At 38.7% G+C, this 18605-nt stretch overlaps 1 protein-coding gene across 1 annotated transcript in view; it reads right to left on the reverse strand.

Moving 5' to 3' along the window:
• Positions 1-18000, reverse strand: part of dhx36 (DEAH (Asp-Glu-Ala-His) box polypeptide 36) — a 35846-nt gene extending 17846 nt beyond the window's left edge. The window contains exons 1-14 of the mRNA XM_044119271.1: positions 17412-18000; positions 16589-16737; positions 16359-16457; positions 15249-15453; positions 14846-14884; positions 14530-14700; positions 14257-14336; positions 10150-10224; positions 8741-8907; positions 8578-8659; positions 7424-7564; positions 4885-4990; positions 610-697; positions 56-111 (exon numbers count right to left, since the gene is read on the reverse strand). Coding sequence (XP_043975206.1) covers positions 56-111; positions 610-697; positions 4885-4990; positions 7424-7564; positions 8578-8659; positions 8741-8907; positions 10150-10224; positions 14257-14336; positions 14530-14700; positions 14846-14884; positions 15249-15453; positions 16359-16457; positions 16589-16737; positions 17412-17675 — 1722 coding nt within the window. The 5' untranslated portion in view covers positions 17676-18000. The remainder of the gene's footprint in view (positions 1-55; positions 112-609; positions 698-4884; positions 4991-7423; positions 7565-8577; positions 8660-8740; positions 8908-10149; positions 10225-14256; positions 14337-14529; positions 14701-14845; positions 14885-15248; positions 15454-16358; positions 16458-16588; positions 16738-17411) is intronic.
• Between the last annotated feature and the right edge of the window lie 605 nt (positions 18001-18605).

Raw genomic sequence — 18605 nt, forward strand, 5'->3', positions numbered from 1 at the left:
AAACAAGATGTTTTGGTCGATCCGAGGATGATCAGAGAACAAAGAGAAAGTTTACCTGCGTCTGATTAACAGTGGGCATGAGGGAGTGCAGAGGGATGATGACAAATCTATCTGAAACATAGGGTATAAAAGCAAAGCTGAGATAAAACAGGAGCAAACAGAATAATAGAATAGGTGGATAAATTAAATGTAAATGCATGCCCTGTGCTGTATTAATTACATCTAAGTACAATAATTGGTTGTGTGTTTTGCAAACAGTGACATTTAAAAACATGTAGCCCATAAGCTGGAAATTCACAGTTTGGTTTAATAAACTCGACAAATTTTAAAAGTTGAGTTACTCGAATTGTCCCTTGAATGATTGCAGCCCCACTCCAATTAGGTAAAATCTAAAGAATTAACCAAAATCAAAAGCTTATAAAGCCATGACTGTCTTACCTGGCCATTTTCAAATTGTTCAAAGGATGAAATCTGTAAATCTTTTTCATTCTGGAGCTTACCAAAAAGAAATAATGTTGTTGGTGTATCAAAAAAAAAAAAAAACCCTGTCTATTCTCTTGTGTTAAATGAAGTTATAACCAATAACCATTAAATGAAAAATGAGCGTACCTGATCGGAACATTTGCTGCGCCATCAGGAGGTCATTGAGACTGCTAATGTTGTCCCAGCCAGGCAGGAAAACCAAGATTGCTCCCTCCTGCCAGAAACGATTACAGAGCCATTTTTAAACAAAGGCTATGGTAAAAGCAAACCTGCAAAACATCCATTAAACAGTCATTACAACACTGAATGAGCAGGATGCCCAGCAGCAAGGAGCTGACGTGAGCCAACAAGGCCAACGTCCCTTCGGCCTCTCAAGAAGAGATGGAACGTCTTGCCAACATCGTTCTGACAGCAACATCCAGTTATAACGGGGCTGTCTCTGCTGCACATCAGCTCACGTCTCTCTGACACCGCGAAAGAAAAGCAGACCACCAAATAAAGTCAGCAACAAAAAAAAATACAGACGAGTGACAGCTGAGAGATGTTTCAATGTTAGGAAACCATGAACAGAGTCTGTAATTGACAATGTTGGCCAAGCTGGCGAGAAACCAAACGAATGCAATAACGTTACAATATCTGAAACAAACCAATAATTCCTAAATCACATTTGTAGTTTCCTATGTATGTTTGGGAAAGCTACTGAAAGGTGAAGAAAAAGCCTTTCCAACCTAAATACAGGTGATAACAAAAGCATTGAACACATAAATGAAGATGCATTTAATGAAGTGGATCGAAACGGGGAATAAGTATCGAACACATGATGCCTTTTTATAAGCAAAAAAGGTATAAAGACCTAAGGAACTAGCTGATTTAGGAAGCAGCAGCCACTGAACGGCTGTAATAACAGAAACCTGAAGTTATCAAAACCTCCAGTGTTTCCATTTGTAACTAAAACGCTTAGATTGTCGTTTCACACTTTGAATTTATTGCATAAGGGAAACAAAAAATACTGGACTGGAGCGAAAGTGTCTACCGCAAAATAATGTACCCAGATAAAATATGGCAGTTTGGCTTTTAAACATAAATATGATTTGTGTCTGTGGTTTTAATAAAGCCTTAAGCCACACTTCATGCAGCTTTCAAAACACCACCTTTACTGGCAGACAACAATCCGTCTAGTTGTGCTGCGTTAGGACGTAGACACTCCTCTTTGTGCATTTCAGCAAGCAGACAATCTCATGTGAGGCGAATACTTTGTTGGTCGAATAGGAGAGGAAATCCAACACTAACGAATAAAAACACATGGTCTATTAGTGAAGAGATCCACTGCTGAAGTCAAAGTAATGTGATTACCTTCAGTTTATGCTCTACCTGCTGACTCTCTCTTACTGAAGCTCTCAGTATCTTCGTTTCACTTTCTCAGCACGCTCTAATGCGAGCTAAATTAAAACATCCCTTGAAAGCAGCTGTAAAACATGAAGCGTTCAACCCTATGCAGAGAAGATTTTTGTGCGAGGTGGTTGATTTGCCCCACCACCTCGTCACCGAGTCAAAAAACATGAACCGTACTGAGGATGAAGAGGATGAAGAGCCAAACAGCTCACACGATTTCAGTTCGTTTGATCACAATCACCAGGATGCGCAATGAAACATTTTGGAATTGGTAATCATCAACAAGTCACATCAAAACAAAGAGGAGAGATGCTAATGTTAGCCTAGCATGTCAACAAACAGCTTTATATTCAGTCAGCCATATCTTCAAAAACAAAAAAGAAAAAGAAAAAGAGAAAAGTATTCCTCTATTTTCTTCCCATGCCATCAGAACATTATAGTAGCTTTATTATCAGACTTAACTGATGTTGGGTATGCGTGAAATGTATTGGGAATGGACAGATTTGAACATTTTGATCAGTGCAAAATCTTGACCGCAATGCTAAAATCCGTCTCTTCTTAAAGTAAACGCACAGCCAAACATGGCCACCCACTCCCCTACTCCTGCTGCAACACGAAAACAAACTGTAATAACATGAGAATTAACAGTTTTATATATAGGACAGATAGTAATATACTGACAAAATATATACAATACCCTTAAAAAGTACTGACCACTTTGGATGCTCCATCCATTTTATTGTCGTTACAAATAAATCCTATTTAGCAAAAAGAAATAACTTGAGGAGAATTTCACAAAACAACCAATAATAGTCTAACTTCTAAAATCAGTGCAAAGATTAGCTGGACAAGAAACCTGAAATTAGGCAAAAACGGATCTCTCTAAAATCAAGTAGTCAGAAAAATAAAAAGCAAAAAAGAGCAATTATTTACCACCTGAAAGGAATAAAAATAAAATATTCAAAGTTATTTCCTGGCATTAACTACCTCTGCCTTTTAATTGCACATAATTATCATTCCCAAAGGCTTGCACTCACATGAAAGTGAGTGTGTGATGTGGAAATTGTGTATATACAGTAGCTACAGTCAGACACAAATGAGGCACACAAAGAAGTGGATTAGTTCAAAAGGAAAAAAACTGAGACAGTTCAGCGGTGTTAGCCTACTATTTGGCAACACGCACACCTATCCTCCCACATACAGAGCGTCACCTAGCAGGCAGTCATTATCGCTCGCATGTCAACCCCCTTAACGTCTAATCATAGACCCCTTCAATATAATTAACCAATCATCACAGGCGAAACCCGACAGACGGGCCATATCCTTGGTGCGGAGCGACGTCATGGCGAATCAGTGCCCTTCCCTCTCAGCCGTTTGAATATGCCACGGCAAATCAACTGGTCGAGTGGCTGAGTGGCGCCGTGACAGATGGAGATACGGCTACACATAGGAAAGGGTAATTATTCTGTCTGTCCGAGTTAGTCAGTTTCTTCTCGACTCTTTCGCACTTTTTGGCCAAAGCCGCCGGCCGCAAGCAGGCATAAATAATACGACTAGTTTCACGCTGCTTGGAGAGAAATACGTTGGAAAAAGCAACCGAGTTCCTTTTGTTTAATTTCCTGAATTGCTGTGAAATGTTATACTCGACATTTTTGTTTCAATAACTGGTGTCTCAATAACGTCTCTCATGTCCCACAAACTCTTAAATGAGCTTTAGTTTGAAAAACTTCCTTCAAACCTTCTTTGAAAAAAGATTAAATTAAACGTATTTTTCCACTCCTTTCTGCAATTATATGCTTGGATAAATAGCCGTGTCAAGATAACGCATTTTGTAGGACGATAAATTGTCCTAGAAATTATTGCAATAAAAGACATTATTTTTGTCTTGAGGCCAGTTTTAGCTGATTTGATGGTAACGGCGTAATAATTCATGTTCCCTCTCTCAAAGACAAATAAACTTGAATTTTGTGCACAAAACTTCAGACTGGAACTGGAAGACATGTTAGATATCCAAAATAAAACACAACAACCAAAACACAATAAATAAAAAACACACTCAACTGAAACCATAAGTAAATCAAGCTTATTTTGATTTATCATGTGATTAATTGGTTATTGATTGACAGGCTTATGGATACTGCTCTCTATGAATCGTCAGCTTCTTTACTAATCACTTTTTATTTTAGCTAGCTCCGATCGATAATGACAAACATCAAGTCAGCACTCTTCCATGATAACACATATATTCATATTTCTGAATCAAAAATCCTTTGATGTTGTTCTTAAATAAAATTTCAATAATTTCTCATTAGATGCGAGCGACAATTTTCTAAGCTAGCAGATACAGGCGCTAGTTGAAAAACAACGTGTAAACAGCGCGTGATGAATCTAAAAGGAGCTTCATTTCTAGAATTGCACAAATAATCATACATTCAATGATAATCTAATTGAGGAGGCCGTTTAAGCTGAACTGATTGACGCCGTTAATAATCTGTAAAAGCAGCAGTGAAAACATGCTGACATGAAAGGATGAAACCTGATGAGAACTGGAAGGAGGAAGGAAAAAAAAAAAATAGGGGGTGGGGTGAACTGGACTTGTAGTGGGAGAGCATCTGCTCCATCACTCATTAGCACAGATCTGCAGCCAGGATCTGTGTCATTTTCTCTGATCTAAAGTCACTCTGTGTTTGGAAGCTTGCCCCGTTCCCTCCATCTGCTCTCCTCTGCCTCTCTCCTTTTCCAGCTCAAGCAGCCGTGTCACCTGTTAATTCTTTTTTTTTCCCCACAGTGGATCCGTTTTCCACGTATTCCACTGTGGACTGCCAGTGCTGAACGTGTCAGGAGAACAGCTAAAAATCCTCCGGGGCATGTTCGAGTGGAAGATGCCTGTTCTGCTCTGATGCAAGAGGCTGCCTGCAAAGTAATCTTCCTCAGCGCAGATTTACTGTACTTGAGAAAAGGAAATCCTATTCCTGGCTGCGCTGAAACCGGTGACGCGATTACTCTCACCCCTTCGTTGAGCACAATGTGCCGGATCAGCGCCAGGATCAGCTCCAGATCAATCTTCTCATCAGTGTCTAACATCTCCACCGCCTCGATCGTGCCGTCAGAGTATCTGGAAAACATTGACAGACATTGAACGCGCCGCCACCTCTCATCTCATCACAGCCCTTCTATTGTTCCCTGACTAGTTGCATCGAGGCCAGAAGGGTTTAATTTATTTATTAATTTTTTTCCCATTTACCGGTGTTTCTTATCCATTTGTTTTCTGATGGATATAAATTACGGATTTCCACCAGAAACAACCTGTAGAGCATTATTTTTCCTTCTCAGTCTGAAGGGCAAAACCCGACGGCGGTGTGAGCTGCACATACAGACATATATTAACAAGCCCTGTTGACAGTGAACCGTGTTCACTGTAAGTTTCTATTTTTATATTTTTTGTTAATAATTTTACTTCTGAATAGGTTTAATGCTTGTTTTTACTACAGGCGATACACAAATCTCCCTGCGGCGCTCAGACAAGCCAATCCCGCCCAGCGCTGAGTGCTTTGAAATTGAATTTCAGGCCAGCAATTCAGATCATGCGCTGACCATACAGGATTAATATCTTGAGACTTCTGGGCAGCAGTGGAACAAGCCAAACTGAATGAGGAGAGGAATTGTAATTTTACATCTACAACCAGTAGCTACAGCATACAGGGTTTGTACATTTTTGTAAAATTCAAGCGCTGGCTGCATTTTTAAGGTACGTTTTTGCGCTTTTTCCAGCGCCACACTTAGGAGAAAACGACAATACAAATTAACTACGAATAGGCAGTTTTGATTCTGTGCATCACTGTTACTAATGACATCTTGAGATGGTATTCTACATGCTACAGGAGGAACGAGGTAAACCAGACATATACTGTTTGTTGTATAATACACCCTATTAACTCGACTGGTCTGAGCACAAAACAGTACAAAAATATCTTCCAATTTATAATTTATTTACCAAATTATCTGTGTAATATTTCAATTACACAGATCAATAGTCATTGAGCCAATAGGAAGAATACATATTGATTATATTGAAACAATCCATACAAATCATGTCAAGGTAAGAAACCTTCAAGATTAAATGAACACAATACACAGAGAAAGCCACAAAAAAAATTCTATACGTTTTCTGGCATTTTGCAAATAGAAATAATTTCAATAATTTTAACTAACCTAAAACAAGAAAGGTTTAGTCCGATTTCACTTCAGACAGTGTGGAAAAGAAAATTGTCTTTTTATTTGGGTGCATTAAAATTTCGGGTTACAACTGTTGATTATGTTTTCCGTAATCTGGGCTTTTAATCAGGCGCTAGATTGCTCTGCATTACAAAACTGTGCAGTTTGCATATCGAGCACTTTCAAGGAGTTCATACAGAAATCAAGCACTTCCCAAACTCTGAAGACACCCAACTGAAATTCAAGCAATTTTAAGGATTTCAAGCACCTGCATAAACCCCGACCTCACAGCAAAAATAAACTGAAAGAAATGCTCTTCACAGATTTCCTCTACCTGAATCCATCTTAAACCCTGGTTGTACTGTTGATTCGGATGGGCTGGTAATGTTTTCTGGCTCTCACCTATTGACCTGTAGGTCACCCAGAGGTCACCTACTGGGGATGGTCACCAGCCTGAACCCTAAACAGGACTCGGCAGGTTAGGAAAACGAACAGATGGATGGTGTGTTGCTGCTCAACTCTGCCTGCCAATATTCAGCACAAAGACGAGACGCCTCCTCAGACTTTTAGATGCAATCACACTGATTTAACCTCCTCCAGTTACAATTGAATGCCTTTGTTCACAAAACAAAAAAAAGATACAATCCTTTAACTTACATCTGAAAAAATAAAATAAAAAATCGACTTCTGTAGAAATAGAGGCTGATCTTTCATTTGTCTCTTTAATCCAAACTAAACAAAATCCAGACAATACAATAAGGGCTTAAGAGAGCTACTGCTGAAACCAGCTAGGTGTAGGAAATGAGCTACATCTCTACGTGCCAAAGCCTCAGGCAAAGCAAGGCTGTTTTTTTAAATAAACTTTCAAAGGGTAAACTGTCGCGCAAGCAATTATGCTGACAGTCTCCTCACTGGAGACTGAGCAATTATAATGAAGGTAAAGAAACGGTTTTGCCCTCCAACTGTCTGGAAACTATTTGTTCATAAATGGCTCCAACACAGCCGCTTTATTATACTCAAAGAAACACAGTTGAAACCGGAGATTTACATACACAGAACAAAAAAAAACTACTTTTTTCTTTTTGTGTGTGTAAAGTTAAAACAGAGAACTGCTCTCTTGTTTTAGGTGAGTTAGAATTACCAAAATTATTTCCATTTCCTAAATGCGACAGTACTGAGAGAAATAGTATGTCGGAGATAATCATTATTTTATTAAATAAATAAAAGCTGTCTGTGTCTTGGTTTCAGCGGGTAAAAAAAGATAACAGCCGTACTGGGTAATGAAGCAGTTTGAAACGCCTGGTTTCAACTGCGGCCAAACAAAATAACTCACCTGCCCTGCAGCGTTCGTGCGTAACATGGCCAGCTCTCCTTATACTCCTCCTCCTTCTCCTCCTTCTCCGATCTGGATTGGTGGCCCTGCCAAAAGCGTCTCTTCCACGCAGGCCGACGATCCTGATTCTGCGGACGATATCTGGCAGAGAAACAAAAACATCCGGCTAGTGCGCACATAGTTTAAGACTGGATGTATTTGTACCTACCTGTTTGGCACAGGTGGAACAGAATCACAAGCTGTGATGCTGGAACTAAACACTGAAGCCCAAGTATGTCTATGGAAGTGTCTGACTGCCTAGGAGGTCAAAGCTACTATGTTGAGCCTGTCATCTGAAGGTGCATGCTTTAAAGAGGCAGTAGTATGCATTCTCCTGCCACAGAGTGGCATTTTGTAGCACAAACAAGTAATTATGTCACCTTTAAAATGCCGTATGTATCAAACAAAGCTTACGGCGCGTGTTGTGGTGGCGTAGGGGATAGCGCAACCCACATTTGGAGGCCTTTAGTCCATGACGCGGCCGTCGCGGGTTCTATTCCCGGACCTGGCGACATTTGCCGCATGTCTTCCCCCCTTTCTCTCTCCCCCTTTCCTGTCAGCCTACTGTCATATAAGGGACACTAGAGCCCACAAAGACCCACTGGTGGGGAGGGAAAAAAAGAAAAAGCATAGCTTACAAGTAATTTTGACTTTGCAATTTGATGTTTTGAAATCGGCCTCTGTCTCTACACAACATTGATCATCCATTACACCGTTTACAAACATTCTTAGGAGAGTTTCATTGTTGACTAGTTTGTATGATAAGTACTCGACAAATGAATCTTTGGAACATTAACGGGACATTTTCACAGATTGAGGTTGTGCAGTTTACCGGTTTAACAAGACACAACCTGTCGAATGGTTTATATGGGCAACTTGTGTCGCGTTTCACATCAACAGCAGCCATGCTGGGACATTTTGTGTGTGCGTGTTTGTTGTTTTTTTTTCACCCAACATTTGGAGAATATTGACAAATTTGTGCACACATTTGTAATGGAAAAGCAGCTTATGACTACAAATTCTTTAAAACACAGTTTGTGAGAATTTTTTTCCGCAAACAGTTTTTGAAATATTACCAGAATAATTGCAATAATTCAGGTGTTTAGTAATAATACCTGGTCATCTCAATGATGTCTTCAAGTAGGAACTCTTCCACTGGGAATGCTAACCCAGGGATGTGGATCATTGGACATTTGTCTTAAAAAAATAAAATGGGAAAAGAGGTGAGGATAATTGTTCCTGTGCAACACAACATTGCGTAAATTGGAGGTGTCGTACCAAAATATTTAGAGAACTTTTCTGCGTTGAGAGTGGCACTCATCAGGATGACCTTGAGGTCATCTCGGAGGTTGAGTAATTCCTTCACGATGACGAGCAAAACGTCTGACTGAAGGTTTCTTTCGTGGATCTCGTCCAGCACAAGGTGACTGACACTGGATAACAACCTAAGGAAACATGGGAGATTAGATTAGGAGTTTGACTTTAGGTCAAGGGATGGGATCATCTGGAAGGATTATTATTGTCAGCCTTTCATCAGGGTTTGTACATTTTTTTCCCCACAGTAAAATTCAAAACACTTTTCAAGCATTTTCAAGGTGAGTTTTCAAACTTTTCCAGGACCTTGGAGACTTTGGAGATAAAAACAATACAAATGAACTAAAAAGAGGCCGTTTCAATTCACTATCACATGATATAATTTATTACTGTTATTCACAGTGTCCTGCTACAGTATTTTACGTTGTACAGCGGGGACAACCTCAACTAAAATATGTGAAATTTTTATGTTTCGGCGTATAAATTACGAGCCAAATTTTAATTTAAATTACACAGATCAATCTCATTGGGACGTTAGGAATAATAAATATATTGAAACAATCAAAAGAAATTCTGTTAATGTGTATAATTGTCCTGCTCAAATTAAACGCTTGATCACAACATGCAAAGAAGGCTACAAAAAAAATAAAAAAAATCTCTAAAAAATGTTCTCGGCAACATTTTCTGGCAATTAGTGAATAGAAATAATTTTGGTAATTGTATCTGATCTAAAACCAGAAATGTTTGGCCTGATTTTACTTCAGACAGGGAGAAAAAATATATATATGTTTGTCGTTTTATTGGGCGTGTCAAAATTTCTGGTTTCAACTGTAAAGAAGCGTAATCAATCGTTAAATTATTATAAAACTGTGCGGTTTGAATATCAAGCACTTTACAAACCTTGAAAACACCTAAATCCAATTCAAGGACTTCAAGTATCTGTACGAACGGGATTTGCTACAGTTTGAAGGTTTTTCTTTGCATATACAATCCGCAGATTAAGCGAGAGAAATTCTTCATCAAATGTTTTGGTCTCTTAATTATAGTCTTCAAATAATTCACTAAAGTTCAACATCAAGGAAAAGCTGGCATTTCGCTAAGACCCTCTTGTTAATCTAAGCAGCTCAGAATGTACTGAAGAGCACGGAGGGATGAGTCAACACAAGATCTCAGTGTGTGTACATGCGTCTTTATTTCTCTGTCAGTATGGAGACTCGTGCTAATGACTTTGGCAGGCGGAGATGAACAAATCAATACAGGTAAAAATAATATAAAAAAAATATAAAAAATCAAGACAAAGAAAGGATGTGCGACAAGCAGAAGCTTGGAGTGGATGACGACGGTGAGAAAGTGAAAGATGGGATCAGACTTACGGATCAGAGCGGAGCCACTGAAGAATAATTCCTGTTGTACAGTACAGTATTGAACCTTGTCTCCGTGGTAACCGGCTGTGAAATGTGAGGAGGAAGAGATGAGAAAGAAGAAATGCTTTACATTTTCCAGATGACACAAAGGAGGTCTAGTGCATAGAGGAAGACAAAACAGATATTTCTCTAGTACAACTTCCTCCAGTAAAATGCGAGTCCTTTCACATTAAGTCGAGTTTGTTGTTCTATGAAAATTCACAAGTTAGGTAACTGCTAACCACAACAAAGGGGTTTTGTAAACTTATTTATTCAAAATTGCCAGAACAAACATTATATATAATTGTTATAATGCATATACAGCCACTTGTACCCTAGCGCTCTATATAGGGTCAAAAAGAGGGAAAAATATAGAGGAATATTTCCTCCAGGATTGCAAACACAAGTCATACAGACTCAGTTGTTGTTTGAAATAAATGTTTGAATGGGAAACTTTTTTTTTTCTTTGAATATGTCACGTTCACCTGCAGTTTTGCATTTGTTTTGTTTTGTTTTTTTGCTCCATATAATACACTTCCCTCACCCTATTCGTCCTTTGAGACTGTTTGGGCGGTTTGCAGCTTCAGCCAGGAAATGAGAGGTAGTTTTTCTTTTTAGTTGAATTTTTAAGAGATACAATTTAACATTACAGATTTTATCGCTTTGTTTGTCATTGTTGGAGGAAAAAAATTAAATAAAATTTTCAGAATGTTTTCTGTTTTTTTCAGAATAAGTGTTAATATTTTTTAACCTTCAAATGACAATGTTGAGAAAAAAGGAAAAGGTTGAAATAGTTTTACTAGATTAATAATTTACTTTGTGACATGATCTCTAATGGGAACTTGAACTGGGATGAGGTAAGCCAATGCTAATTATGCACACTGGTTTGATTTCAGAATTTCACCAGGATATTTCTCATTGTTTAAAAGTTTATCCTTTGAACGGCAGAAGGAGCTCTGATTCATTTTGTCTCTTGAAACATAACCGCCAACTGCATCTCCTCGGCAGCTGAACTTCACTGACGGCTTTGTTGCATAATTAATTCAAGTCTGACATTTAAAAACACCAATAACAAAAAAAACAACAAAAAAAAAAGATTTCTGACAATTATCTAGGAAAAAGTAACACTGAAGTAATAACCTTGAGTGCAGGAAAGAATTGAATATTCACAGGGTCAGAGCAGAACGAAAACAACTGAGGCAGTGAGCCAAAAAGAAATTAAAGTTTTTTTTTTTTTTTTTTAAAAACATCATCAGACAGATAAAAATAAATAAATAAATAAATAATCAATATGCACATACAGAAACAGGGGTATGGCGAGATTTCTCCCCATTCAGACACGACAGACTATTTAGCATTTAGAAGGTCCTAATAGGCAGCAGAAACGCTGCAGGGAAAATAAAGGCGGCTGGGCTTCTAAGAGCCTCGACACTTGGAGCTTTGCGCGGTGCCACAAATTCATTTCTACAGCACAGACAGCGCTGCCCTGTAACAGGTCTGCTGTGAGGTCATCTCGTTGTTCACACTGCAAACAATGAGCCGCCCTCATCCTCCAAACACACGTCTACTTTTCCTGGTTGGCAACTCAACCTTAACGGAGACTGAGACAGTCCAGTCGCCTTTTATTTTCCAGTGAGCCTAACCTTGTTTGTGGATGTTAATGTCGCTCCATGCTACCTCATTAGCTACCCCATTAGTCACATTGTTTGCTTTTTTCCAGCGGTATTTAAAAGCAGTGAGGAATGCGACAATATTCCTTTAGTAAAACGGAAAGAGAAGTGCTGTCAGCTGCGATGCATCAATGAAAGACCTGTCACTTGTGTGTTATTCATGGCATTCTGGTTCATACAGCTCCTTTCTAAAATATTTGGGCTTTTTCACAATCTGTCACAGCGCATGGACAAAACTTTATAACAATTTGCAATTTTATGACAGACAAGCACAGCGTGGGGCAAACCTAATCAGCGAAAAGGAAAATGACCGTTTTTGAAGTTCTCAATGTGCTTTCGCAGGGTTTCTGCAGGTTTTAGCAAGTCAAATTTAAGACTTTTTAAGAATTCCCCAATGCCACTTTGAATTAAATGTAAGATTTAACAAAAGAAAATAAATGAAAACAGTAAATATAGGGAATGGTTGGGGGAAGATGCTCCGCTGCAATCAAGAAAACGAACATCGTCCGGCCAAACAGTGACAAACTTGCACTTACTTATGATAGACGCTAAAAAGCTAACTAGCTTGTAGCAAGGTAAGCACAAGCAGCTAGTTAGCGATAGCATCAACCACCTCCAGTCACAGAATGCAGTGAAGATGTCTGCGAGATGTCAAGCTTTGGCCTGACAGAAAACTACATAGCAAGATTTAATAGTCCTACTAGGCCAAAATTTAAGGCCTGTGATTAACAAATTTAAGACCAACATGTAAATTTAAAGACATTTTATGGCCTTAATTTTAGATGCATGAATTTAAGACTTTTCAAGAATAGTAGAAAACTATGTAGAACTGGCTTTAACTGTGTTTACAGATGTAAACTCTTTACTTATCCATTTTTGCAAGCCAGCTTAAGCTCAGTCAGATTAGACTCAGTCATTCATTTTCATGTCTTCTCAACTGCATTACAACGAATAAGTCTGGCTGTAAGTTTTCTCTGACTTCACACTATGTTGTAATGTAGCTGTAAGCAATTTGTACATCTCCAAGAAATTCCAAGATGACAATAAATGTCGGATGATTATGAAATAGCATACGTTCAGTCTCTTCATTCTATGTAATTTATTTGGTGACACTTGTTTGACGCCACAGGTGGTCAAGCCAATGACAAAAGCATAAGAAGAAGAATAGATGTAGGCCAGAAGAGACCACAAGAAAATTAAATGTAAGAGAGAAAATATGCTTTTTTTTTCCCCCCAGCTGATGGAACGACTGCAAACACACACCCAGATAGTGAGCTATGAACATCAACACTGCTTAAGCATATTTGTTTAATCGCAAGTCATATCGTTATTGCAATTTTATCGTCTATGCCGTCTCATCAGCTTTTACCTCCAATATTGTTAGAAATAATTCCAAATTAAGTGTGTTTTAACAACCCTTAAAGCAATGAACATTCAGTTTGCAGCGCAGTCTACTTTTGCAAATGGCCTTAAATGCACAAGAGTGTGTAGCAAGGTTTTGGTTCTGGTAACAGAACTTGATTACACAATGAGGGGAAAAAAGGAGCAAGGCTATAAAGTTTTCATGTCAGTTTCTTTTTTTTTTTTTCTAAGTAAACCTGGTACATCATTAAAGGATTAACAAAGCGGTATCACACTGTTCACCGCAGTCGGAGCGCAGCTGCAGCTTCACAAATGTATCTCTAAAGAATGTCTTTTTAAACTCGCCTACAATTTAAGCTTGATGGTGGTACAGATGTAAAGTCATTTTATAAGAAAAGTGGATGAATCACAACTATATATTTTGGTTAAAAATACCCAAAACAATTATGTCTCATTTACTTTAGAAAGCTCAAGTTTCTGTATCCTGACTCACGCCAGATAAAACCGCTTTCTCCTGAGATTTATCCATTTGTTTTTGCTTCAATTAGCATTCACCTGCAACAGTCTGTTGAGAATCCTCAGCAAGCAATAAAGCCTCAGATGAAAGCTTTGACGTCTTTCTTTGATGCTAAGCCAGACCTTAGAAGAAGCTGTCTCCAGTTTTAAAATCAATTTTTATTATTATCATTATAAGTATTATTCTCTGGCTTTTGTTGTTTTGCTTTTCAGCTAGATGAGCACAGCTCTGTTCGATGCCGGAATATTCGATGCCGGAAGAAGCTGAATATTAATCATAGCTTTATCTGTAATTTAGGCATAAGATTTATGCTGCGGATTAAAATAATTATCCGTTTATGAAGTCATGATTGGCTTTGGTCTGATAAATGAAGCTGGCATGAAGTTTAAGTCGGGAACAGGCTAAGAATCACATAATCAAAGGACATAAAACCTGTTTTCTGACAGTTAAATACATAGCGAGCTTTTTAAAGTCAAATCTATTACCTCCATTTCATGCATCAGCAGTCATTAGGGAGAAAAATCTTACCTCTGCAGGCGTATTTGGTAACCACAGGAATTTCCATTTCCTACACTTTCTGCTCTCTCTGCAGCTACACGCTCTGCTACCTGAGAGGAAAACACGCACACACAAATCCACTGATGAAAAGAGCCTGCGTTAAAAAAACAATAACAACCTGTTTTATCAGGACAAGTCACGCGTGAAATTTAGCAGACCGAATTTTGCGTCACGACGACATTCCTCAGTAGAAGACAAACCAGAACATTTGAGCCAACGTAAGCAGGGCCGCAGAAAACTTACGGAGATGGCGCTGATGCGGCGGGGCTGCGTGCAGACCACGCGGCACGTCGAGCCCCGGCCTCTTCTGATGTGGTCGTCCAGGATAAACTGGGTGACCTGAGTGGTCTTTCCGCACCCCGTCTCCCCGCTAACCACCAAGACGCGGTTAGAGTTGATGAGCCGCACCAGATCCTGTGGATCAAATCAGAGATGACAGAAGGAACGCAATTATGAGGTTTTGGAAAAAAAATAAACAAACAAAGAAAGAAATATGTGCGTTTTTTTACATAAGATGTAAAGTAATTGCTTAAAGTGACGATAAAGCAGCAATACTTGCCTCTTTCTTTCCGTATGATGGTAGTTTTTCCCTGAATTTCTGGAGATGAAAAAATGAAGAGCAAGTTTATATTTCTTTATAGTTGTACAATTTTAAAATTTTACACTTCACACCTTACATATGCTGCTTTCAACTTCAGTTTCTTCAGGCAGCAAAATTCAGCAGTACCGTTTTGTCAACAATGCATTTTGTTCACTTTGCACTTGAAAATTAAACTTTTAAGCCTGAAATTTTAACATCCTGCTTGCACAATGTTGGTGAAACTCTATACCAAGTTATCTGTAGAAAATGTCTCTACTCTAATATATTGTACTTTGAAAGAAAATGAATTTATTGGACATAGAACTGCAGCGGAAACTCCTGCTGTTGACAGCAAATTAAAACTTCATATTTACACACTTACCAACATTTCGTTGTAATTTCGATCCGTTTTTTTGCTTTGCAAATCTCTTTTCAAGTCCTCATCCACTGCTGCGTCTCTGACTACTTCCTGAAATAAGAACTCCAGATCCTTGTCTTCGCTCAGCGGTTTTTCTTTCTCCACGTCATCCTCATCATCTTCGTCCCAGTTGTCTGGAGGTTCATCTTTAGCTGCTGTAGAGGAGTCACTGAAAAAAGAAAACATTAAATAACACACACATTAGGAACATGGTTGATGACAAGGGTTAGAGTTTAGTTATTCTTTTCGTATGATTGGCCAAAAACTGACTTTCAAAGGTATATTTTAATATAAATATGACAATATAAAGTCTGAATGATGAGTCAAATTCTTTTAAATTCTGAATGAATTTGCTATTATTGCTCACAAATAAAATCTCAAATTTTTTCACACCAAATAAAATGTATGATTTTTCCTCATTTGTTTCCACCCACTTTTTAGTCCTTAAAAATAAATTAAGAATGTTAGAAATTACCTTTTAAAAAAAACTGCCTTTTATTTCACTAATTTCTCTTATGAGTTGACCTGAATTCAAATGCAAAATAAATCCAAACTTTATTAAAACAAGCTTGTCAAAACAAATGTGCCTCTAAACTATGAAAACCCAAGGAGAGCGATGGTGAAAAAAAAATCTACATTTTCCACAAATTAAATTTCAAACAGAAAATTTGATTATAAAGTAAGTTTATCGCCCAGTCCTCGTTAAATCCATTCAAAGCCAACATACTTTGCCAAAACGTTTCCCTTCCTCTAAATAATTCTACCAACCACTTTGTAAAAACATCAGCGACAAAAAAAGAGAAAGTTTTCAGATCAGTTTAATCAAAATATGTTTACTTTATCCCCTATAGCAGGCAGTCTCAGAACATCGGACAAATATTAAATATTTACACTTTGAGAACAATAAAAAACAAAACAAAACCAAAAACGGTCTTGAATATGTTGATGAAGAGCAGAAATGCAATTACTGGTTACTATTAATATGACATTTGTATTGTATGCAGTCATTTTGTGTTAAAGTGGAGTATTAACCCACAAGCACCAGGAAATGTTTGAAACTCTGGACACAGTTACCGTTGAGAAGTGCGGCTCGTTTTCTTCTGTTTCGAAGAACCGTCTTCCTCTTCCTCCAATTTCTGCTTCTCTTCTTCAGGCATGTCCCCATCAAAGTAACTGAGTTCACAACATGGTAATAAGACACAACATCAGCTACAAACAGCCAAATAATCTGACTTCATACATCCTTTTACATTGAAAGCTTGGCAGTGAGCGAGTGCACAGTGGAAGTCACACGTAGCTCTCACCAGTGGCCGCTGCTGCTGGCTGCTGTCCGCCAGGCGTCAGACACTGAGGACTGTGCGTCCCTGTTGTCTCTTGTTGGGTCACTCTGGACAGAGTTGAGGAGCTTGGTGATGTGTTCCTCTCTGGCTTCGTCCATGTGGACCACGGCCCGCTGCACACATATGAAGAAAGGGAAAAAAAAAAATATATATATATATATATATATATATATATATATAATCTTGCTATTGCACTTTGTGTCGCTAAAAGGGTCTACTTGACAGCACCACTCGGGCATAGCATCCTAGCTTGGAACAAATAAATCTCATCTCGCAGTAAATCTCACATTCTCTTCTATAAAGGTGTTGAAAGGGAAGCGACATTAGGCCTGTCATGATAACAAATTTAATAAATAAGGCAGTAAGTAAGAATTTGGTCCTAAAAGCTAATGCGAAAGCAATGGGGAGAAAAAGGCGAGGATAATGATTTGAGAAAGTTTAAAGAAAGTCCTAAAGATGAGGGTTTCAAGACTGAAAACACATCAAATCCTTTGGTGTCCAATGTCAATACATCACCACTGTTAAGGCAACAGAAGGGGGTTTATGATCATTTGCCTAATGGCGCACCATTAGGCAAATGATCATAAAGCTGAGTCAAAACGGTGTAGGAGAAAACATTACAGAGCTCAATACTAATAAAATTGGAAAACAGATTACATCAATGATGTTCCACTAGTTATTATGAATAAAAGGCAACTGTAAACAAATGCACAAATCATTGTAGTCAAATCCAAAAACTGTTCTTCTAAAGTTACAGCGACCAAGAGTCAATCAGCAAGGGTCATACCGATCTGCGGTCCGCTTGTTTCCTCCTCACGGCTCCATACCGCGCGTACCACAAACCAATCTCCCGGCCCCTCAGGTGTGAAGGAGGACGGTCCCGCTGACCTCCTCCTGCTCCTCGGTCCTGGTCGAAGTCGGAACCGTGTCCTCTGAAACCTCTCCCACCGCCTCTTCCTCCTCTGTCCAGTCTCTCTCTGCTCCCATCCCTGAACCCTCTATCTCCTTTTCTGCTTCTTCTTCCACCTCCACCGCCGTAGCCATAACTCATACCGCCGTGAGCAAGAAAACGCACTAAATGTAAAACCTGTCACTGTCGCAACACATGTAGGAGCACGTTAACGCAGCTTGGATTAACTAGCACCGGGTAAATTGGTGCATTTCAAGCTGTAAAAGGAACAACCTACCGCTATTTTTATCAGTTCACTGACTGGTAGAGGTACCAAAACGCATTCACTCGATAAATAAACAAGACGCAGCAAACAAAGTACAAAAGCAGCCAGCAATTGCTGTTTTCTGTCCGGCGTGTCGCATGAATATGACGTTTGAAGTGTACAGCCGCTGGATGTTGACGTAGCGCTCACGCCTCTGAAATGTTGTGAGGGGGGTGCTACTACGGTGAAAATCACTCAGTCAGGTTTAATAATATGCTACGCAAAATATTAAGAGCTCATAAATTATACACTGTTGAATAGCTCAAAGTGAGAGCTATGCGAGCAGGCAAACACATCCGGGTTTTTTTTGTTTTTGTTTTTTTACAAACAGTAAGGAGAAAAAAAAATTATAGAGGCGGAACAAAATGTGACTGTCTGGGTTTTTCTTCCGCGAAGGTCATTTCTCCAGGAAAAAACAGTAACTGGCCCAGACAAATATCCTACTGGAATGCTTATAAAGATTAAACTAGACATAATATGACATAGACATCAGATTAACAAAGTCCTAAGACTGAAATAAATTTGGCCACATTCCACCCCCTTAAAAAGGAAGTCAGTTTTATATTAACTAAATAACAAACCTAGTTATTTTACACTGGCAATCATTACAATCTAAGACTCCATAAGACAACACAGCGGACATTGAAACATTTCACAGAGAATTTTAGAAAACATAATGCTAGAATTTTATGTTATTTTTTACGAACAGTCACCATATGAAGATGTCTAATTTACAAAGCCAAGGTTAGCTGTCCTGGAAATGTTTT

This window comes from Gambusia affinis, linkage group LG06, assembly GCF_019740435.1.
Source record: "Gambusia affinis linkage group LG06, SWU_Gaff_1.0, whole genome shotgun sequence".
Taxonomy (NCBI): domain Eukaryota; kingdom Metazoa; phylum Chordata; class Actinopteri; order Cyprinodontiformes; family Poeciliidae; genus Gambusia; species Gambusia affinis.